The sequence below is a fragment of the Filicampus tigris genome, chromosome 20, assembly GCF_054856515.1.
Source record: "Filicampus tigris isolate MCC_2025a chromosome 20, RoL_Ftig_1.0, whole genome shotgun sequence".
Classification (NCBI taxonomy): domain Eukaryota; kingdom Metazoa; phylum Chordata; class Actinopteri; order Syngnathiformes; family Syngnathidae; genus Filicampus; species Filicampus tigris.
This window is the reverse complement of record NC_141236.1, coordinates 7,731,147-7,754,211: the sequence shown is the minus strand read 5'-3', so window position 1 is coordinate 7,754,211 and position 23,065 is coordinate 7,731,147. Positions and strand designations below refer to the sequence as shown.

Genomic DNA, 23,065 nt, shown 5'->3' with positions numbered 1-23,065 from the left:
GGTAGTGTGTAGGTCTACTAAAGGTTTTACAGCAAAAGTACAAAAATATTGACGTGAGAAGGTGGGTGAAAAAGTGGGCCAAAGGTAGGTCTCAAAGCTGATTTCAGGAAGTTTTATGTACAAACAGTGGTTTGGCGCATCTGCCAAAAAGAACTAAAATATGAAATTCAAATAATAAGAACAAAAATGGTTTGGAACAATTTTGTACGGACAATGTGGTGTTTCCTCTCAACTCCTGAACCGTGGAACTAACAAAGTCATTTTATCACTACGACATGCAGCCACTTTAATATTTATGAGGCAGATAAAATGAATGATTGTGTGATACCAAAACCCTGCAATAAACCTTCACAAGGGGCCTGAATGATTGTAATGTACCCTTTTTATTGAAACGGAAGGAGGATCAAGCTGTATAAATGCTGTCTTGACATTTGCGTTGAACTGAACTGCATTGCCAGTTGCATTTGACATTGCACAATCAATTTCCAACGTATAGTACACAATCAATATCGATGAATAAAATACATTTTTTTTAAATGTAAAAATTTAGATCCTTCAGGGTTTTTTATTGACAGTCTGCTGAAGGACAAAGTCTAGAAATGAGGCAACCCTTTACGAAAGTTCTTGACAGAGATTAAGCTATTTTCAAACCCAATCACGTACTCGTATGAATATGTAGGACAAGGATATAAAGCACTTGAGTTCCTCCCAGAAGTCAAAATCCATGGGGTTAAAAGTCGGATACATAGTCCAGCGAAGTTGGAACAACACCATCGCCACCAGGATTCAAATGTGGTGAAGTTGATGTTTTAGTTGTTTATTGTTTTGTAGCCTTTGATTTAGTTTTTAATGAGCAGGATTACAGTATGCTAACACTCAATAAATTTTGATGAAGCCACATTTCATCTGTTTGTATTTATAGATTACATTTTAATAGAGGAATTTATATTCACTTTTCACAATTTGGGTCAGTGTGGAGCTTAACGACTGTCCCGGAATGCAAACATTGGGTTGGCAGTTTTTTCATGACAGTTTCAATGACACAAGAGCAAAGACACTACTTTTTGCAGAAGTTCTTGATGGTGAACAACCTTTTACCTATCCCAAACACGTATGGACTAATGGACGTGTAGGATGTTGAAATAAAGAACTCCAGTTCTGCCCAAAGTGGAAAGTCAGTGGCATTGAAAGTCATTTGGAAAACCAAGTAGAGGGACCAGTCAACCTGAAACAACACCATTGCCGCCAGGATTGCAATGGTGCTCCGTCGGAGCCCTCGAACTTTACGCCTTCTCTCAATCTGGGTCGAGCCACTTACGCTGGCGACGGGATTCACCGTGGTCCTCGGTCTGAGCAACACGCCGACGATCAGGCAACTTGTAAGCGTGACGACAGCCAGAGGCAGCAGGTAGCACAGCAGGATGAAGGTGTACTTGTAAACGCGGTTAACCGTCGGACAGTGGTCGTTGCTGCAAAGAAAGAAGTCCGGCGGGCATCCCGTGTGGTTCCACGTATGGTTCCCCATGAGATTGCCTGCCGGGCCTTGCAAGTTCATGACAAAAATGGGGGCACTCAAGAGGATGGAGATACCAACGCAAAGCCGAATTGCCATCCAAGCGGCACGGATGTTATCCAAGTAGATAGGAAGGTGGGCCCTCTTGTCGCCATTTCTGAGCTTCTTGTAGCGGTAGATGCTGATGAGGACGGTGAAGAGGATGCTGCTGATTTCCCCCAACACCGTCAAGAATTTCAGCGAGCGGCACAGCCACCTGCTCGAGACGGCATAGGACCTCTGAACAATGACAATGTCATAGACGTTGACGATGACAATCTCCTCCAGGTTGGCCGAGGCCAGTCCCAGAAGAAACAACTCAAACGTCTTGACTGAGGAGACCCTGGTCTGAATGATGGAGAAAATGAGAAAGACATTGCCCACAAGGCCCGCGCAAGAAATGAAGACTCTAAAAGCCAGGAGGTGGAAAGAAAATTCGAGCATCATTGAAGTTAAGCGAGATCGTTGTGCGGTTTTGAAAGAATCCACCTCTATCTATCCGAAAACAAACACTGTTGTTATGGAGTCCTCAGAGATGCCCGGAGCTTGCCGATTGGCGGACTGGCTGTGCTCATTATAAAAACGGCAAAACAAAAAGCACGCTGGAAACATTTGAAGGCTGGGCGTCATTAAATGTTCACCTCTGAGCTTTTCAAAAGCGTCACCCAGAGACGAGAGCTCCATTCGGGTTCGATTTAGGGCGGTGACATGTTGTTTGGATGTTTTTTTTTTTTTCTGGCTGACATCTACAAATGCATATTTACAACAACAGTTTGCCGCTCAGTTTTGTAATCAATCCTTTCATGTATTTGTTTTGTGCTGTCACCAGTCAGTAGCTGCAACCTGATGATTAAACACACAACAACACACATCAAAAGCTCTTTATGTCCACGGGAAGGCTGTATGTAGTTTATCAGCCTTTATGCTTTATGCCAGATGAAACCATTCATTCATTCATTCATACCAATCATTGCACTGCAATATACAATACAGGGCATCCTTGGTTTACAAAGGTTGGGATTAGAAATAGCGCGCAATTAATTGGTTTTCACAGTGGCACAAAAATATGTGGTCACATGGCGCAAGAAGCCATACTCACTTAGCGCCAAAGTTCTTATTTTTCGCTGGATTGTTTTATATTCATGACCTAGTCGTTTTTTTCATGCAAGCATTTACTGTAGATTTGATTTTACTACATTAGTTTAAATCAGGGGTGGGCAACTGGCGGCCCGCATACACTCTGAGAGGCCCTTTGATAAATTTTAATTTTATCTTTAATTAAAAATTTGTTTGAGGTGATTATAAACATCATGTTTCATCTTTTTTCCAATATATGTTTTAAATTTTTTGTTTAGTTTTTTTGTCGAAAATATGTATTGGAAAATATGTATTGGAGGTTTACCGCATTTTTGGTTGATTTTTTTTCGGTTTACCAAGAATTTTTTTATTTTTGTGTGGATTTTCACTATTTGTGGGCCAGCCCGGTTCCTATCCCCCACAAAAAGCAAATTTCCACTGTATAGTTTTAAGTTGTAATATCATCATTAACCACAAGATGGCAGTCAAGGCTTAGTTGTGCTTGCACCAAGTCTCATACTACCCTATACTATAGTGTAATTAGGCCTAATATGTTTTTTTTGTAGATTGGAATTTGGACATTTGGCTTTTGCTTAGGTTTTGAGGCATTGTTTTGTTTTGCAACACTATTTAAAAAGTTATGCGAGACTATTTCATTGTTATACGTATTTTGGTGACACAATGCAAAAGAAGGCACATTTAAAGGCCTGTAAAGATAACAGAAGGTTTAGCTAGACAGATTTTTTATGTTCTTATAGTATTTTTTTTTAACGCTTGTAAGAGTACGGCAGCAGATTATATCTGTGCTTTTCTGGGGAGGGGTGTTTTTTTTAAATCCAAACAAATTAGAGGAGGAACAAATTGTGTTGGACCTTAGTGGTGAATCATGTGAAATCTGAATGATGAGCCAAACAGTGGAGAAGCCATAATGGGACACAGGGGTCTTGTGATGTTGACCGAGGACTAGTTCATGTTTCATCTTGTCTCCTTTTCCTCTGCTACCACATCATCTATTCGTTAGCACAACTGAACTCCCTGCATCCTGAATCAGCTTAATGGGGAATCCCACTGTGTGCATGCGTGTGTGCGTGTGAGTGTGAGAGAGAGTGTGATTAAGGATAAGCCATAGACTGGCAGTAAATGGGTAAAAGGTTGGCGATGGGTATTTTTGCCATTCAATCAATCAAGAACCTGGAGAAATAAAATTAGTGAATGTAAGCTTTTTTTTTCTTTCTTCTTATTTTTATGGTTCTCGGCCTATAGTATATACAGTTTTTTTTACCTCAGGAAAAAAAGGTGGAAAGTTACTCACGCTGCAGACGGATGACGAATAATGGACGCTCAATTTGTCGTAAAATGACCAGCTCTGGCTATAACCTTTTAAGCAACAGACTGAACACAAATGGTGCAACAACACATGTAGAGAGAAATATACTAGCACTCAGTCATGTGTTCTTTATCCCCTGATAAGATGAGAGGAGTTGGGACATCTCAATGAACAGTATGTGTGTGTCTGTCTGTCTGTCTGTCTGTTTTACACTACTGTCAGGTGGCCAAGGCAGTCACAAGTTATGACAATTTTTGTTGTTATTTTTTGGAGGGGCTGGAACGGATTAATAACATTTCCATTCATTTCAATAGGGAAAGATGATTGATGAGATACGTGTGTTTTGAGTTAGGAGCATGGCCACGGAATGTATTAAACACAACACACACACACACACACACCTTATTTCACCCCAATTTAACACAAATAAAAGGCGAGTAAGGGACCGGAGGCTTAATTTAACGCAATAGGCACTCAGGTGGCCAAAGTACAGTACACAGGTGCTCGTGTCCAGTGACGTCACAGTGGGCCCCTCCTGCAAAGTTACCAGGGTGGGTCGCACATACGTGTACTACGCGTGCGTGCGCGACGTGCGCCTGCCCCACGGTATATAGTGACGCGTGGATACCCCTTTAAAAGGCTCACCATGCTGCCATCACATGCTCCGACAGCGCGCGCGAGTAGGATGTAGACGTCCCTTCTTCACCTCCGCTTCTTTTTTAAACATTAGCAGCCTGAAGACTTTTCCATTCGGATTCCGGTCGAGCCTCGTTTGTTTCGCTGATTGCCGCCTGGGCTGTTGTTCTGCACGCTGACCGGAGGCGGCTGCGCCAAGCGAGAATCTCCGTGCACTCGGCTCCGTGTAGCGGCTACAAGCAAGTCGAGCTGGCCGAGCAGGGCTCGCGGTTCCGGGGAGGTGGAAGTGGTGGAGGCGCTAGTGACCGGAGCTCCGAGCCGTTTTTAAAACGGAGTTGGAACGATCGGTCGAAAGATCGAGAGAGCGAGGGATCGCGAAGAGGGCTCGTTGGATCGGACTATTGGGAAGCGGTGCCCCCGGCCGACTGGACCCCCGCACCAGTGAGCTTGAAACGGCTGCGAGGCTCAACTCCATCGCGGTAAGTCCTCCGGTATTATCCCCTCTCGTCGAGGGCCTCTGAACAAAGTCATGTCTCGAGGTCGTTTTCAGACGCATAATCCTGTTATATTATTCATAATATGAATTACAAGTCGTGGTGGGGAAGGAGATTCCCAGGGAGTGGTAGTCTAGGACTTGTTTGTTATCCCAGTGCACCCCCACCAGCACCAGCAGCAGCAGCAGCAGCAGCAGCAGCTTGACACACACATTTTCCTCCACCGGTAAAGTGCAAAGCAAACAATGTAGTAATAGAGCGAAATGAGGCTAATTAGTCCGTGCAATCCCATAAAACGCTGTCGGAAATGCAGCGGGAGTCTATAGTAGAGTATAGCCCACAGGAATAATTATTGGATTATTGTACCTTTCACTTGGCCAAAAAAGGTACCGTTGTGCTGTAAAAGTCAAGTGTCAAGGGTATAGAAATGGACAAAACAGTGCAATCCTGCCAAACAGAATTTATGGCACTCACACCTCATTATTGAATTCACCATATGCAAAAAGGTACGTTAAGTGTCAAAAACACAAAAAAACCTTGTAAATGTACAAAAAAAATTGGACATCGGAACCCAGCTGAATAAGCGTTCATGTCATTTGACTTTTTACAGGACCAAAAATGATCCAGGTGCTGTGGTGGTGGTGGGGGGGTTCATGTGTTTGGAGGGGGTGGATGGTCACATTGGAAATCTCTCTCTAGAAATCCATTTATGCTGTTTGAGCTACATGATTGGATTTATTGTGCCTTTTTGCAGGACCAAAAATGTACTGGTATGCTGTAAAACTGAATTGTAAACACTACAAAACGGAAGCAATATTGGAACCCAGCAGTATTCGAGTCAAGCTTGAAGATACAATAGGACTAATTATTAGACTTCTCGCACCCTTCCAGAAGCAAAAAATGAACTAAGCTGTTAAAGTCAAGTGTCAATGGTAGAAAAATGGAAAAACATTTGAACCGAGACAAATAAGATCATAGTAATTTGAGCTATAATGGGACTTACTATTTGAACTTGTATCCTTTCCAGGACCAAAAAAGGAAAACGTATGTTGTAAGCTGTAAAACCTGAGTGTCAACAAAGGGTACAAAAGCAGGGGAAAAAAACATCAGAACCATGTAGTAAATGTACAAAAAAATGTATATGCATGCTGTAAAACTCAAGTATCAAGTGTTGGAAACAGAAAAACATTGGAACTTTCCAGTGTAGGAGTTAAGTCCCTGTAAACTTTACCTTTAATATTTCGTTTATGGAATATGAATGAAGCAGCAAAATCCACCTGTTTTTATCCACCTCAGGGTGTAGCCATTTTGCCACTTGCTGTTGGTTGAAAAGGACATCGCAGGTGCTCAGGGCTCAGGTAATGCTCAATCACGGCTCAGCTTGCAAATGTCAAATGACCAAACGCAGAAAACAGGTGAGCTGTGATTGGTCGTTCAGTAATGACGTTCCTGAATGGACTCCTTACCGGCAGTGACTTAACGTCATATGACGCTTTATTTCCATGATGTCCGGAGCCTTTTTTTTTTTTTTTTTTTTTTTAACTTTTGGGCTGCATTTTGCTCCCAGCGTGTGACTAATTGGGGGCCGGGGGCTTGGTGGGAACATAAACACAACGTACACTCGCATTAAAGTGCAACAGTACAGTCACAGGTAGACGGGTGCTATGACAACATGCAACAAACAGTATGAGACCCCCGTTGAGTATTTTTAATGTTCTGATATGTATAGAGCCTGTGTACGTGCGTATGAGTTTAATTATAGACTAAATGAATTGCCATGATCCCTACCCCATAAACGCTCAGTGTTGACAATTAGGTCATGAGTGCAATGAGCTCACAAGGGGGATGATGGCATCATGACATCACTGATAAATCAGATGGTGAGTGCATACAGTGCTCTAGGTGTTTTTTATGGTGGGGGGATGACATGATTCACTTGCCTCTATTTACAAGGTGATGATAGAAAATCTCTCCTATAAATGTAAAACCTACATACGGATTTTTTTTATGCATACAGATCCCCTTTTAAGCTCATAATTAAATATGAGATGATCGTAAATTCAGCCCACAGAGCATTCACATCATCAAGCGTCCTGTAATATTTCTAGCTGTAATTTAGTCGTTTTCATTCAAATTTCTCGATTCATTTATTTCATCAAATACTTAATCAGTGTATTGTAAACAACAAAAAAATAGTCAAATGTTTTTACATGTACAGTGGTGTCTAGTGGGTTTCATTCATTCCTTGTCAAAACACTCTGAAATTCTCTTTCCCTACCGAAATGGATGAAAATGCAATTATTCTATTCCAGCCCCACCCCAAAAAACAACAAAATTTGCTTTCCAAGAAAAATTATACACTCGCCTGACTTGACCCGAGTTTGAAGGAGATACCGCCCAGGTGGGTGAAGAAATTATATATCTAGTTTTTACATTACCAACTTGCCAAAGTGAGTCTTTGGGCCCAACCCCACCCCACCTCCCCTCTACTAAAGAGTCATAAATGTCACATGCCAGCATTTTAATTGGTGGCACCTGCTATATTAAGCTTAATAAGCAATACTTATAATTGAGCCAGAGCAATTATCAGTGGACCTCTGCCAGTGTAGAACACTAATGAGTTGGTGAACGAGTGAGTGATGGGCTGGCCATTAACAGACGCCGTTGTACTCAGTCTTCATTATATCAAAATACAGTGGACCTCCACCATTTGCAGCAGATAGGGACCAGGCCTCTGTACTGTAAAATAATCTTTAATTTAATCCATTTGAGACAGATGATATGTACTGCAGTACCGGTGGGCGCTGCTGTTTTGGTTAGCAACAGGCTCCACAGTTAGAAACGTCTATGACATTAGATGATTTTGTCATTTATTTCTCTTAAATGGATGACTGGCACCCAAGAACTCATTTGTGTTGTATTAGCAGGATGATCGCTATTCAAGAAATTGTATCATATCCGTTTTGTTTTTTATTTTTATGTTTGAATTTTTAATTTTAGTTTCCTTGCAAAGATGGAATGTTTTTGGCAGCCTCGTAGCTGCCGACCATGTGATTAGTCTGTAGCCAAAACAAGAGAACACCCACAGAAACATCTTGGAACTGAGCTCATCTTCTGGTCTCACTTGGGTTATCCTTTTCACTTTATTACATTTGCCTTAATTTTTCTGATCAATGTTGCTGTAAAAGCAATATAACCCACTTTTTTACAGTAAATGTTAAATTGGTACTTAAAACATTGCTTGTAGAGCTTTGGCATGGTTGAGAAATGATGATGATGATGATGATGATGATGATGAGTGATTAGTCAGTATTGTAATAGTAGAAGTGATTGGGTCATCTTGTGGTAAAAAGAGCCAGTATTGATTATTGATTTTGTCACTGTACAAAACACTCCATTATTTGTTCCACTAGTCGTCACGTTTGGTCACACTGTCATAGGTGGCGCTATGACATTGTTTTGCCTTTTAGCACCCAGTCATACCAAGACCCCCCCAAAAAATACAAGTTGGTTTCATTTCAGATTCAGTTTACTTTTTGGGAATTCCAATATCAATATTTTGATGTCAAACCATTTTTAGTGTGGCTACGATGGCAATGCGAGCCACCTCCCATTTTAATATAGCTGCTGATTCACCACGCATTTGGTCTCAATTTGAATTAAGTTTGCATTGTTGAAATTCCACCACATCACATTATTTATCCAAGCATGCTTTGTGTGGTTACAAACGCAAAAAATAAAAAAAATATATCCAGATTCACTTTTGCCTGTCAATTGGGGAGAGCCACACATTGGTGTCGGATTCAGTTATCTTTGGAAATTACAAATTCCAATTAAAATTGTCATTCATATACAACCATGTTTTGTGCAGTTAGAACCTGACAATGTTTTGTTTTGAACAAACCTGCTAAATTTGGACAGTTATTATAATTGGCAGGAATACAAAAAAAAAACCAGTCTCAATTTGGATTGAGTTCGCGTTGTGTAAATGATTAATTACCTAAGCATGTTTTGTATGCTTCCAACTTGCTCAAAAGAGTCATTTTTAAATAAACCTGCTATCTTTTGCCAGATTATTGGGAGGTAAAGCCATTAAATTGGTAAGATTGTGTTGGCTTTTTGAAAATCCCCCGTAAACATATTTATCTCAGAATATTTGTATAGCGACGACAATAACAACAATGCTTTTTAAAATAGACCTGATAAATTTTGCTGGCTATTTTTGCTTGTTAAAGTGAAAAGCTACAAAACTGGCGTTACACTGTCACAACATTAATATTTAACAATGTTTTCTATGGTTATGACAACAACAACAATCTTTTGAATAAACATACTATATTTTGCCCGTTAATTTGGGGGAAAACAAACCGGTGTCAATTAGGATAGTTTTCTTCAACACCCAACCAGGAAGAAAAACACTCGAGCAGACAGTCGTCCACGCGCACGCGTTCACAGCGCCACCGAGCACCTCCACACTTCAACAGCTCTCTCAGTTCGGGGGGCCGTGCCATCATCGCACCAGTCCGGCTCCCTCGCGTCGCTCCCCGGCGCACGCTCTCTCAACGTCGCACCCCCCCCCCCCCCCCCGCCTCCACCCTTCCCTCCCCTCCGGCGAGCAGCAGGAAGTGCGGCGGTAAGTTGTCGCCTCGATCGCGGTCGTCGCCAACTTGTTCCGATCGGACGGTGAGAAAACAGAAGAGAATTTGTTGAAAATGCCTTTTTTTTAATTTACCGAGGGGGTAAGGGGGGGGGGGGGCAGCGAGGGAATCTGCCGGAGCTGTCGGCTCGGTGGGCGAAGCGCTCGATCGTGTCCGCCGCCGTGTCGTTAATGAGAAATCCGGTTTGAAAATATGATCGGATCGGGAAGGAGGGAGGGGGTGTCTTTAATTTTGCTTCTGTCCGCGTAGCGAAACACACACGCACATACACTCCTCTAACCTCACCTCCCTCCCCCAGCCCATATTTAGAGCCTATTCACATGGGCAAGCTACGTCAGGCTTTACTGTATCCCATCCTTCCGTCACATACATGCATGCACGTATGGCTGTGTGAATGCATTTAAAGTAAATATGGATTGCCTGTGGTGCATTCAAGTGTGTTTGTGTGTGGGGTGGTGTGGGGGTGGGGGGGGCAAAACTTGGAATTCTTTCCAAGCTTTTTTTCTCTCTCTCTCAGAACCTCGAACACGCCAAACGCTGGCTGGCTGTCTATCTGTCTTTCTAGCTATCCGTTTGTGTCATTGGATGACATACAGCACTGCCTTCAGTGTTACTCCTAAGTGTAGTGTGAGAACATGCATGCTCCTACAATATGCATCCAGACAGAGAAAAAACTGAAAATAATGTAGTATACGGTCGAGTAAATAATTAAAATATATTTGAATAGAAATTGTGCAGCAACACAGACAGAAACAAGCATATATTGTCCATTCCCTGCAAAAAAGACTAATATTACTGCAGTTTACTGAGTCACTTACTGGAGCTGAATAAAATGTTCTTCCATTCAAATAGGCCCAGTAGAGGTGTACGTCTCATAATAATGAAAACAGTGTGATGTGATGTAAATTATTAAAAAAAAAAAAAGGAAGATTTGTGAGTCATTCTTGAAAACTCATTCCACCTCACACTTGAAAACAGCTCAAACAAAAAAGCTCCCCGTGCACATGACCTGCAGAGCTGTTTCAAATCATTTTCTTGCCTAAGTTGGCAAAGCAAGGTTCCAAATATTGAGCTGTCAGTTTGCTGCAGTAACAATGCACATTGTTGAATTAATATAAAACAATACTGATAGTGTCAATCAAAGAGTGAGATTTATTATAGTTTGTGGTGGCTGAATTCTTGTGTTGTACTGGATGCTGTAAGATTGTCCAGGTGTACCTAATGGTTTTCTTGAATTAAATTGTAGTACGGCTAACAATGAATCAAATTCAAAATGAAATCACAATATTTAGCAGGATTTTTTTAAGTTGTCGTAGTGAACGCTTAAAAGACTGCAAGTCAAAGTGCTTAGAAATTTAACAACTCTAATTAAATGGATCAATAAACTATATGTATTAATTCATGATTCATTTGCCTTTATTTTAGTGAACAGTAAGCCTTACCTACAAGAGCGAAACATTCATGTATAATAAATCTGATATTGTTTGTTGTGATACAGACATATAGACATAATTGCTTGTGTTTGCTATTTTTCAAAATCATTCAGCCCTAGTTTAGAGTGCATGCTTTGTCAATCCATTTAGAAATCATGTAAAAAGAAAACATATCAATTCCAGAGTCAAATAGTCACCATCAAGACCAAAACTAACTTTTTAGTGTTATTACTACAAAGCATCTTCCCTCCTGGGTTGTCATTAACTCTGGTGTCCGTTCCCTCATCTATTTGTGGAATCACATCTACACGTGGGTTTCCTTTCTTTCACGCTGTCACCACCGCGACTGTCAGCTGTGTCTTGTGCTGCTAATGCCGCCTGACGCAGCTCGGTAGGCCTCGATTAGCTGGCCTCCGCTGTCTCAAGTAAGGAGGTTGAAAGGGAGATCATTAAAATACACATTTTCTTAAAGACCCTGTAAAGTGAGTTCAGAGATTTGTTTGTAAATGTATCCTCATGAGGATGAGCGCTATAGAAAATGGATAGATGGCAAAGAGGCACGTCCCAATACTTTTGTCTCGATGCGGCACTGTGACTCAATTTAATATGTAAGGATGCTATTCTTTAATGATGTTCCCGATCATCTTAGTGAGTCATTTCCTCAAGCTTGTGGCGCAGAACCTCATTGTCTTTTTCGCACGCTCGGGTTTTGACGTTGATTCATTTCTGTTTTTGACACATAAAGAATGATGATGACTTTTGTTTGTTGACTGGATTTAATTTCAATAATTTGGTTTTGTGGTGGTGAGGTGAAACCACACTCACACATCATTATTAATCTCTAAGTGATGAGTCAGATGTGTTTCAAATCAATCAGAGGCTCTTGTCAGCCCTCACTTATTTGGATGCTGTGCATTTAAATCAGGAACGAGAAAAGTGCGTAAGGATAATGTTAACGGTCACGACTCGATGCCACGATTAACATCAGTCCTGTTCCGAAGCGCCGCTTTGGCCCATTGCCTCACCCATTTAACATCTGCTGTATCACTCAACTTGGGCAGTGGGAATTGGCCAACGCTAATGCCATGATACATATTAGCATGTTAGTAATTATGTTCTTATTGAGAAGAAGGTGGTTATTTGTAAAGTCTGTTCAGCACCTCAAGGCCGTGGGGGATTTTATTTTTTTATCCCCATTGGTATCTGCCTATTTCAACTTCCATAGAAATACAATTCTTTACAGATAACTTCAAAATATGTGTTTACTCTCAAACTCTTTTCTTATATGGAGCTGTACAAGTGAGGTCACACGACCTCTGCAAAGTAGTAGTGACATGGGCCGATATTAGATTCTGACAATATGATAACTGTGAGCAAAAATACAGTACAGTGGTATCACTGTATTAAAATTACAGCTATAAAATGACCTTCTTTGAAATATTTGTGTAAATATATTTTTTTTCCCCATTGAACAATCTATTTAATAAAAAAAAATATAGACACCATTTGGTACAGAAGAAACATGTACCATGTTAAGTTGCAATAAATAAATGTTAATATTCTTCTTTGTAAGACATAGTGTCTGCGTGTCTTTATTTATTCATTTATTTTTTAGGACAATGCACATTAATGAACGGGGCAAAAAAAGGCATCCGTGGTTGCGCAGTTGTGTCAAAGGTTTCCAACGTGGATAAATCACTGCTTTTGAAACGTATACATGGCGAGTGGCGACCATTTCTTTGGCACTGTTCAAAACAATTCAATCTATGATTGCCTTCCACCGGGTTGCTTTCTTGTCATACACAAAAGAATTTGAAAACGATTAGTTTTGGCCCGTTTAGCGTCTTGTGTGTCCGCCGCTCTACATAGAGCATAAATGAGCCAGAAGAAGAATGCCATTCTCCTCAGTTTTGACCACTTCCCTGTCATGCTGTCTCTTCCAGGCTGCCTCCAGAAGCATGTGATGACCCACACCAGGCAGAAAGGTTCCCGCTGGGACCGCCATCCTCTGCGGCCACACGGCGCCACCATGGGCGGGGACCACGCTGAGCGCGCCCTCCGCTTCGGCCGGACGAAGAAGATTGGCGAGGCCATCCGGCGAGAGAAAAATGACAAGGCGATGAAAGACAAGAGGGCGAATAAAGCGGAGGAAAAGAAGTGGGACAGGAAATTGTATCCTCTGCGAGGCAGGCTTGGAGAGGGCCTTAGCTGCCATGTCCTCCTCACACGGTTGGAGGAAGGCATCAGAAAGAAAGCTGAAGAGAGATCTCTCAAAGCCAAGTCCAGAAAAGGAAAGCTCGGCGAGGCCAAGTTGGCATCAAAAGTCAAATCAATGCTTCTAAGCGCTCACGTCTCGCAACCCCGCAAGCGACGCATGGCCTCGCTCAACGCTGAGGCCGTCAACACTCTGCTCCTGGAAAGAGCCACCGACCTCCAACTGGCCGCCAAGTTGGCCAAAAGACACCAGGAGGAACCCGTCAACGGAGCCGGTTCCCCGGATGAAGAGGCACCTCCAAAAGCCACTGGAGGGGCTGTCTCTAAACCCTCTTTGTCCCACAAATTTGGCCAAAACTCCAAGAAGGTCAAAAAAGCCAGACCCGCCAGAGTAGACGATAACCGGGCCTTAAGTTTGCAAATCCTGGATGTGCCGACACCGAGGCGACTGGCCGGCCTCAATGCTGCCGCACTATTGAAGTTGACCAGCTCGTCTGCTGTGTCCAAACAGCGAGTTAAAACTGTATCCACCGCTACTACAATGTCAGACTGCAAGACTCCTGCCCAGATCCAGTCTCAAAAACAGCCCGCCAGAGTTAAACACAAAGAGCGGTCTCAAAAGCAGAAAGAGGCTCCCGTGAAGGGCTCTCCCATGCACTGTTGCTGCGCAGCCTGCAAGGAGAAGGCCGACTTTGAGCCCAAAGTGGAGTGGGAGTCTGGCACCCACGCCCTGGCCAAGCCAGGCTACCAGTCCCGCAGCATGTTAGGCTACTCCCTCAAAAACGTGAAGGAAGAACAGCTGGAAACTGAGCTGAGCCCCTGCTACTGCTGCCCCCCTGAGGGCTCCGTGGAGTACTGCCACCGCCTGGCCTTCTTCCTGGGCCACCCTGAGTCGGGCGACCGAGACTCCATGGGCTCGGGCGGCTCGCCCGTCAAACGCGAGTGCCTGGTGACCGCGCCGTCCCTCACGCACTCCCACCCGGCCCTCGCCCTCAGCCCCCACCCCTGCCTATGTTACTACGTCCACATCGCCCCACACCCGCCGCCGCCGCCTCACACGGCGACGTCGGCCACGCTCGCCCCGCGGCCTCTGAACTTTGCGCCACCTGCCTTGTGCCCCAACCGGATGATGGGTTCCAAGCCGCTGTCCGGCCCCCGCGTCACCCACACCTCAGGCATGCCTCACCCGACCTGCTGCAACTCTGTGGCGTCGCCATGTTACGGCAACGCCTGCGGGATGGGCAGCTACACCTGCAGGGCCATGCCCCCCGTCACCAGCAGGGGGTGCTCTTTCAACGCAGGGTGTACCGGATGCTCGCATGGCATCAAAACAGGTTTGTCGGAACCAAACTTAAGCCGCAGAGCTGATTCATCCAATGCTATGCTAGTTATTAATTTGTTGCAGACAAGGTGTTTTTAATCATCTGATCTCCCGCAGTCTACAAACTGTAGCTTATGGCTCAGATTTAGATCTCCCCTGATAAATTTTACCACAAATATATGTTGTCAGAAACTACACGAGAACCACAGCATTTGGTCATTTCAAGGACTCCATTGTCAATTAGCCCCCGACCTTGGCATTGCCTCAGCTAGCTCCAACCCCTTAAAGCGGAAGTCAACCCAAACATATTTTTTTCAAGAATTTGTTCCCAGCAGGCCCACTAGTTGAAACACGGCATTCTGATTAATTTTGCGTTTGTGGAATATAAGATAAGCAGCAAAATGCACTTGTTTTTAGCCATCTCTGGGGGCGGCCATTTTGTCTTCTGTCGACTGAAAATGACATCACAACTGCTCACAATGACCAATCACAGCTGTCCTGTTTTCTGAATCTGAGCTGTGATTGGTCGTTGTGAGCAGTTGTGATGTCATTTTCAGGCGACAGAAGACAAAATGGCCGCCCCCGGAGATGGCTGAAAACGAGTGGATTAACACTTATTCCACAAACGCAATATGTATTAGAATGCCCTGTTTCAACTAGTGGGCTTGCATAGAATATTTTCTTGAAAAAACATTGTTGCGTTGACTTCCGCTTTAAAACTTGAAAGCCCCAAAGCGCATTTATCCTGACAAACCTTGGTTCTAATTTGGTGTCACAATAATGATATTTCAAATACTATCAACGCAGTCAACTGCACATTCAAAGCGACAATCCCGAGGGTGTAAGTTTTACGATCAAGTTACACACAACAAGGCTACAGAATGGCCTTGTGCGAGCCAACTCCCATGAGAGAGATTCTATAATAATGTAAATATGTTAAGACAAGAATAATGCGTAATATGTCTCATTTTTCAGCCATCAGTTTAATAGTGGTTTTCAAATGTGTGACACTGCCATCTTCCCTGTTTTCCAGAGACTTACTCCTCCCCTCAAGATGACCACAACCCCTCCATTCTGGTGCCGCCATCCTTGCCTCTCTCCAACTGCCCTTTATCCAGCACGCCCACTTCCACCCAGACTACTAACCCCCACCTGCTCACCCCACTGTCGGGCCGAGAGCAGCATCATCTGCCACCCCGGGCCCGGCTAAAAGCGGCTGTCAACCATCCGTCCGGCGCCTCCCACGGAGACCAAAGTGCCGGACCTCAGCCCCCGCAACAAAAGCGAATCTGCCGCAGACGTGCCACCAACGGATGGCGGCCGGTGGGGGTCCCCTCGGAGAAGGAGGTTTTCATTGCGGTGAGATAAAACAAAACAAAGAGGTAATATTCTCTTGGGGGCAATAGAGGAACGACAATTTCTATTTTTGTGATGCCAGGGGGAGGACGAGACGGCGCTCAGGCAGTGTTATGAGGGCGTGGAGAGGGACGGCGAGGTGATCCGCGTCCGAGACACGGTGCTCCTGCGCTCGGGCCCCAGGAAGAAGTCCCTGCCTTACGTGGCCAAGATATCAGCCCTGTGGGAGGATCCCAAAACCGGTACGCAGTGGTCCAAGATGGATGGATGGATGGATGGAGTGTCAAGATTGCTGACATATGTCGTGTGTATGTGCGTTATTGTTGGTCGCCTTAGGGGAGCTGATGATGAGTCTTTTCTGGTACTACCGACCAGAGCACACACAAGGAGGCCGAGACCCCAGCGCACACTGCGAGGTGAGATTACTACTTCTTCTACTATAACAGCAGCAACATCACTGGGCCACAATTTTTGGTACACTATGGTAGTGATTGTTAAAGTCACGCAGGAGAATTACTTTTTAATGTCTTTTAGACACAGCGACTATGTTCACACCTGAATGTCATTGGATCTTTGTTGGTTTTGTTACTCCTTGGGAATCTGCGATCTACATAAATTTGCCTTTTCTTTGGCCTTTTCTGTATTGTGATGCCACCACACAAGGTGACAGGGGACGTTATCATCAGTCCAGCCAAAGACAACTATTTAAGTCAACAAACATCCTCAAAACAAAACGGTGCAAAAAAAAAAAGGAATTAAAGCTATTTCTCCTTTCCAGAACGAGATATTTGCCTCTCGACATCAGGATGAGAACAGCGTAGCCTGCATTGAAGACAGATGCTACGTCCTCCCGCTAGCCCAGTACTGTAGGTGAGGGACAACAATGATATCCTGATGAGTCTCAATATGGACAAAAGTAGAATTTGAAGTCAAGCGAAAGTTTGGCGTAGACCCCCCAAATCTTAATTTACATCTGAAATCAAAACATGATGGATAATTGTATGCTTCTAATTTTGCGGCACTTGTTTGGTGTAAGCTTATCTTTGTCCCCAGTGCACAAAACAAGTACCATATGCACCAATTCGAATGAGGCTGTCCCGATACATTTGTGCACATATCGAACCTGAGAAGGTTATGATCACATGTGTTTGTTTTTGTGCATGTAGATATTGTGCCTTGATGAAGCGTCGTTCCGAAGGCGCCCTACCCAGCGGCGGCGTCAGCAGCGTGGTGCCCTGCTGCCCGGATTTTGCCCCGCCCTCCCACCGCTGTGTGCCCACAGATGTGGACCCCGAGCTGGTCTACCTCTGCCGACACGTCTACGACTTCCGCTACGGACGCATACTCAAGAACCTGCAGTAGAAAGGGAATCGGCGACATTGCGTGGTGGCATTCTGTGTGCCGACAATGTTGTCTTTCCTGTGACATTGTCATTTCTAGGCATAGGTCAGTATCAGATTCTGATGGTATGATATCCAAAATATCGCAAAATGGTGACTATAGTGCACTTATATAGCGCTTTAACTACACCGTCACAGTGCCCAAAGTGCTTCACAGAGGCTCACATTCACCCATTCACGCACATACTCATACACCATTGAATGGGAGCCCATGCAATGTGCCACAAGGCCCACTGGGAACAAATTAGAGTTCACTGTCTTGCCCATATTGGTATTGCAATACATTCTACAGCTGTAGAATGTATTATTTTGAAGCGTTTGGGTAAAAAAAAAACGTTTTTCCATTTAACACGCTTCATAGGTACATTAGTCAAAATGTTTTTTTTTCTAAAAGGAATCAAAATGTAGTCTGACAGTAAAAGTATTTATTCCTCAGCAAAAGAGTAGCTACTTTTCTGCTACTCTTCGCTTACTGACTTAACGTCAAAGTGGAAATGAACTGATGTTAGCCATGCTAGTTAGCTGCTTCGGTAGCGAAGCTGATGTACTTATTTCAACAATTTTAGACACGCTAACTCTTGTAGCCGGTTGTAAACGTTTATGTCAAGGTGGTGATATTTCAATATATCAACGGTACCGCGGATTTGTCAAAGAGTAATGGGTGGTGTAAATGTGATATCCTATTGGCAGTATTGCTTGTAGCCACTTTTCATGAGCAGATTTAGCATATCCTTCCTCTACCAAGCCGTGGTACCTCTACCGAGCTTTTTCGACTACTGGAAAAGTCGTTGGGATGCTCACACCAACATTGGGGGTGGGAGGAGTGATGTCACTTTGCAAAAAACAGCTCTTATAACGGATGTTTTAGTGGTTTTGAAAGACCTTGAAACTGGTGACCGGCCCATGCCTAGTCATGACAGATGTGAACATCCTGGCAACATTGGCGTTGCAGCGACTTTGCCATTGCAACTCTAATGTGCGGCGTCACCGTTTACGCTACAGCGACATTGCTAACATTGCTGATGTTGTTGCTACGACGTTGCAGATGTTGCCGTTGCGTTGACGTTCCTGATATAGGCGTTGTTGCAATGCGGAGTTGTGACATTGCCGACGTCGATTGCAACGTTGCATGTGATAGTGACTTAGGAATTGCGTGCAGTGGCGGCGTTGTCATTCCTGCAGAATTCCTGACTTTGTTGTTGCAGCGACAACATTGCCGTTGCGGTGATTTCGTGGTGTTGTGATACTAATGAATGAAACATTCTGCCACCAGGGGGCAAAATGTGATGCCAAGTCTAAGGCCCTGTAACTGTCAGGGGTTTAACAAAATAGTATTTTCAATTCGCAGCATTTAAGTGGCCCAAAAGTGCTGTTTTTTTTTGTTTTTTGTTTTTTTTTTACCACCATGGTCACCATGGCCCTGAAGGAATTATGGTGCGTGTGTGAAAAGGCGAAGCGAAGCACAGAGCCCTTTTGCCGGCTGAAGAGGTTACAGTCAAATCATTGTACAACGTCTCGGTCAGCTCGCTTGTATTTTCTGCTTCCATCAAATCAGATTTTTCTGCTTCCTCCCCCCTCCGCCATCCCCCTTTGCCTGCCAGGCATGCTGAACACCAGGCTGATCTGGGCGACTGTCTCTTACATGTCTCCCCTAAAGCACCTTAGCACCACGTTTGCTCCATTTGTAAGCCACTGGCTAAGGTTCCAACACTGAACCTCCACTGAAGGAGGAGATAATGGACAGTTGGCGTGTGTGTGAGTATGCAAGTGTTGTCAGTGTGGATAATGTGGGAATGTGTGAGTGATATGTGTGTGTGTTTTTTTTCTCTTTCCAGAGAGGCTTTCAGGCAATCAAACCAAACAAAAGCAGCTTTTTACAGGAAGCCAATTTCTCGGTGCCGCTCACTCTGACAGTTGTTTTTATCTTTTTTTTTTTCGGAATGTCGCTCAACACAATCTACAACATGTCAGACCAAAGTCCGTTTCTCTAGCTTCAACTACCATCTCCTGGGTTTCTTTTTTTCTTTTTTTTTTTTTAAAGGGTACAACAGTGAAAGAGCTTAGGTCTACCACACACTGAGTGATGCGATGGAACTCCACTCAACATTTGCACAGTGTGCAGATTTAGCAAGTGGCCCCAACTCGGCCACTTTTTGGCCAAAATTTGAATCGCAGTTGCACAATGTAGAGACATCGTAAAATATTATAGCCAATCAAAATGCACAGAAGCTTTCACACCGGTGAAAAAAAACAACAACAAGCGAGCGAGCCCACCATGATGCTGCTAAGCGCTAGAAATGCAGTATATTGGCTATAGTACACGTATTGTGTTTTACAATAATACATCTTCCTTGACTGGCACTCCATCTTTTTATGGATTAAAAAAAAAAAGTGATACGGAACAACATACTGTATGGTATGAGGCGCCTCAGAAGGTGAAACAGGCTCGCACAGTTCACATCACAAGGCGTCCTTCTGCTAAATTGCTCAATGTGCAGGGTTGAGTGGCCAACTGTCATTTTTTGCAATGGGCAGGTCTTTGTCGGATTCGCAAACATCACGCAGTGTCCGGCAGCACATAGTAATGCAGTGTTTCCCCACCTGTAGAGCCAAGGCACGACACACTACCAAACAGAAATTTCACAGAATGTATCCTGCAGGCTATATAGAGTGAAATGATGATGTCATCTCAATTTACTCACACGGCTTCATTTTTACTCATTTTATTCATTTTCATTTTTCAAAGTGATAACCCAGTGACAAATTCGATGATGGAAAAGGTCCAGCCAATGGTTCAATTGGTTTTGTCTGAACGCCCACTGTTTTTTAGCTTTAGCATCTGGTTAGAAAGCCTTGTTAAAATTGCACTAAATAATTCCTAAATATGTTATTGTGGTGGGGCAGGAAGAAAGAAGTCGTAAAGATGTCTGCTTTTGTCAATATAAACAAAAATATTATCCGTGACTTGACTTGTGAAGAGGTTGAGTAGAATTAGTGTTGCAGTGTTATACGACTGAAGCCATTCCTTATGAATATATATGTATACAACTATTTATGCATAAAAGAGAAAGCCATTGTTGTACGTTGGGGGGCCCCAATCAGAGCTTGATCATGTGTCGTATTGATCCCGATGAAGCCCTAATTAATTTGGAATATTTGAAGTTACTTTTCTTTGATAGCACAAGCAATATATTTTTAGATGACTTTTTTTATTTTCCCCTCTGGGGTGTAAAACAACTTAATTGTATTGAATTTGATTTACATTTTCTGTTAAATTAACATGTTAAATTGCCCTTATAAAAAAAAACTTTAAAAAAAAACCTAAATGTACATATTTAACCCAAGCACTGTTTGAATAGACACATAGTGTAGTATTTTTGCAAGATCTGTATTAATTATATATTTAAGGTAAGGCTATTTAAATGGATTCAACTGTATAAAGTACTTAAATGGTCAATTTAACTTATTAGGGGGCATGCTTTGTGAAATTGATGATCTGCTTTGATGGATGGAAATTTATTGAAATTGTTCTTTTAATTTGTATGGTAAAGTGAAAAAGTCCCCCCCACACACACACACATTTTCAATAATAGGCCTCCGCTTTAACAGATGCTCTGCCTCAATGAAGTCGGTGGGTATGTCAGCCATTAAAAAAAAAAAAACAAAAAAAAAAACAATCAGTATACTCATCGGCATGTTCTTATGGCCCTTTGGCAGGTGCAAGATTCCACAAATGTGTTTTGTTTTATTCGTTGAAAGTCCCTGTAAGGTGAAATTAAATGTCTGTAAATTTTACTACACCATTGAAAATCTTATGAACAAACCTGTCGAATTTGATTGACAAACTATACCAAGTACATAAAATATTGCTTCAAATTCATGAAAAAGCAAGCCATTCTCTCCACTGTCAAACAGTGTTGGCGTATCCGCTGAATGTGCTGAAACCACGCTCCGCAACTGTCAATCAAATACCACTTCTATAACCTGGAAATTCAGATGCCACTCCGTATAGTGTCTCATTCCTATACAGAATGTGTCAGACACAAATATACAATATATCCGGCTGTCAAGTCGGATTTAAAAAAAAAAAAAAAAAAAATCCCCCATCATCACTATTCTCCATTTCTCTGCGTAAAAGTGCGCACATTCACAGCTGACAACGAGGCGCTCTAAAGTGGTCACAGCAGCGGTTTATTTGAAGGGAAGATGTATTTTTTGGGGTGTAGGCAATAGGTATAACGTAGCTAGCTAGCTAACGGCATGTAGCAATTACGCCGTATAACCGCTGTTTGAATGAAGGCGCTCAAGTTCTTAGGAGAGCCGACTCATTCCGATTCTAAAGTGTGTCATGTGACGCCATTTTAGCGTCTCACCCAACAATTCAGGAAAGCTGAAATCCAGAATGAAGTACTATGTAGTTGTGAGTCTATGCATATGTTTTCAGCAATTATCTTTAAAAGTGAATTGTATTTGGAAACAACTCTCTGAATTCACTTTACAGGGTTTACGGTTGCTAATCTGTCGTGGTTTTACGCTCAAGTGGCAAACTTTCATGAATAAAACATTTAAAAACAAAACACACAATAACTCTGAAGAAAATTCTTAAATTTAATTAAATGTTTAAATTTAAACAAATATTCATCCATATGTCGATTCAATTGTTCTCCCTTAAAGTGTCGGAAGCCAAAAAGAAGTCTCATACCTCACCCCAGCCCACTCTCTCATTTCACAGCCGCCATCTTGTAACACTTGTGTGGCAAAGCAGCTGAGAGGATGAGAGATTAGACATGTTTTTTGTCATGTCACACAGGAAGTGTTGTGAGTCAGAACGAAAGCAGACAGCGGTCCGCACCGATGCTTCTCGTGGACGTATATTTTGATATATTTGAGAAAAGCCTTGAAGCGAACTGGGTATAAAAATGAACAAAAAAAATGTTTAGATATTTTTGCAGTAGAGACGTGTCTATCGGATATTATTGTCACTTTTTCTGTCGCACCCTGGAAGAGCTCTTGAATTAATGTAACATCCCTACTGATTTTAATGTTGCATTGAAAGAATATTTATACATTTTAATGAAGTTCTTTGTGAAATTTCTGTGTCTGAGTGTCCTTTCCAATATATAATTCTTTAAAAATTGGATCATATTTTTTCATTAATTTGACTGATCTGAGGACTTAATCAAGCCTCTACATGAAAACTGTTTTGAATTATGAAAAAACATGTCTCCATTACAGATAATTAATGTCTTAATGAAGGGACATATTATGGAAAATTGTCTGGAATGCCTGCCTCCCATCAAGTGTGAAATTAGGCAACCATGTAATTGTTTTTTTTATCTGCCTGTCTTTAAAATACAACACCAGGTTTGTAGGTCCATGACCTGATCAGTTACAGTGGCAGAAGATTTAGAGCCACTTTCAAGCAACAACTCTCCATTTTCACGTCTTCTCCCTGCTCCTGAACTTGCCCTCCCACTTACAATAGGAGCCTATCAGGTTATGACAAACACAATGGCAGCCAATCAGAGTCCACTTCAGGGTCTGACACTGACCATTGTTTTTTTACACCACCAACAACTCAAGCACAAGCCCCATGC

General features: G+C 42.8%; 2 protein-coding genes across 5 annotated transcripts; one reads left to right on the top strand and one right to left on the bottom strand.

The window, feature by feature from the left end:
• Positions 1-424: 424 nt before the first annotated feature.
• Positions 425-6,627, bottom strand: ora6 (olfactory receptor class A related 6). Of its 2 annotated transcripts, XM_086019200.1 has the most exons (4): positions 6,553-6,609; positions 6,318-6,466; positions 6,090-6,151; positions 425-5,483 (listed from the first exon to the last, which is right to left on the bottom strand). In XM_086019200.1, the coding sequence occupies exon 4, from the start codon at positions 1,997-1,999 to the stop codon at positions 1,058-1,060; it is 942 nt and encodes a 313-aa protein (XP_085875326.1). In that variant the 5' UTR covers positions 2,000-5,483; positions 6,090-6,151; positions 6,318-6,466; positions 6,553-6,609; the 3' UTR covers positions 425-1,057. The 2 variants fall into 2 exon arrangements, with proteins under 2 accessions (XP_085875326.1, XP_085875325.1); XM_086019199.1 differs by having other exon boundaries at positions 6,318-6,627.
• On the top strand, positions 4,585-22,559 carry LOC147128125 (bromo adjacent homology domain-containing 1 protein). Of its 3 annotated transcripts, none has more exons than XM_086019196.1 (7): positions 4,585-5,071; positions 13,121-14,725; positions 15,746-16,071; positions 16,151-16,310; positions 16,405-16,484; positions 16,847-16,938; positions 17,235-22,559. In XM_086019196.1, exons 2-7 carry the CDS (start codon positions 13,141-13,143, stop codon positions 17,428-17,430), a joined length of 2,439 nt encoding a protein of 812 aa, XP_085875322.1. In that variant the 5' UTR covers positions 4,585-5,071; positions 13,121-13,140; the 3' UTR covers positions 17,431-22,559. The 3 variants fall into 3 exon arrangements, with proteins under 3 accessions (XP_085875322.1, XP_085875324.1, XP_085875323.1); XM_086019198.1 differs by lacking the exon at positions 4,585-5,071 and adding an exon at positions 9,670-9,719; XM_086019197.1 differs by lacking the exon at positions 4,585-5,071 and adding an exon at positions 9,714-9,769.
• Positions 22,560-23,065: the final 506 nt, after the last annotated feature.

Bases quoted from the DNA above. Each gene is read 5' to 3' on its own strand.
- ora6 (XM_086019199.1), bottom strand. From the start codon at position 1,999: ATGATGCTCGAATTTTCTTTCCACCTCCTGGCTTTTAGAGTCTTCATT.
- LOC147128125 (XM_086019196.1), top strand. From the start codon at position 13,141: ATGACCCACACCAGGCAGAAAGGTTCCCGCTGGGACCGCCATCCTCTG. The intron at 14,726-15,745 runs GTTTGTCGGAAC...CCTGTTTTCCAG, and splicing joins CTCGCATGGCATCAAAACAG to AGACTTACTCCTCCCCTCAA. The intron at 16,311-16,404 runs GTACGCAGTGGT...TGGTCGCCTTAG, and splicing joins GTGGGAGGATCCCAAAACCG to GGGAGCTGATGATGAGTCTT.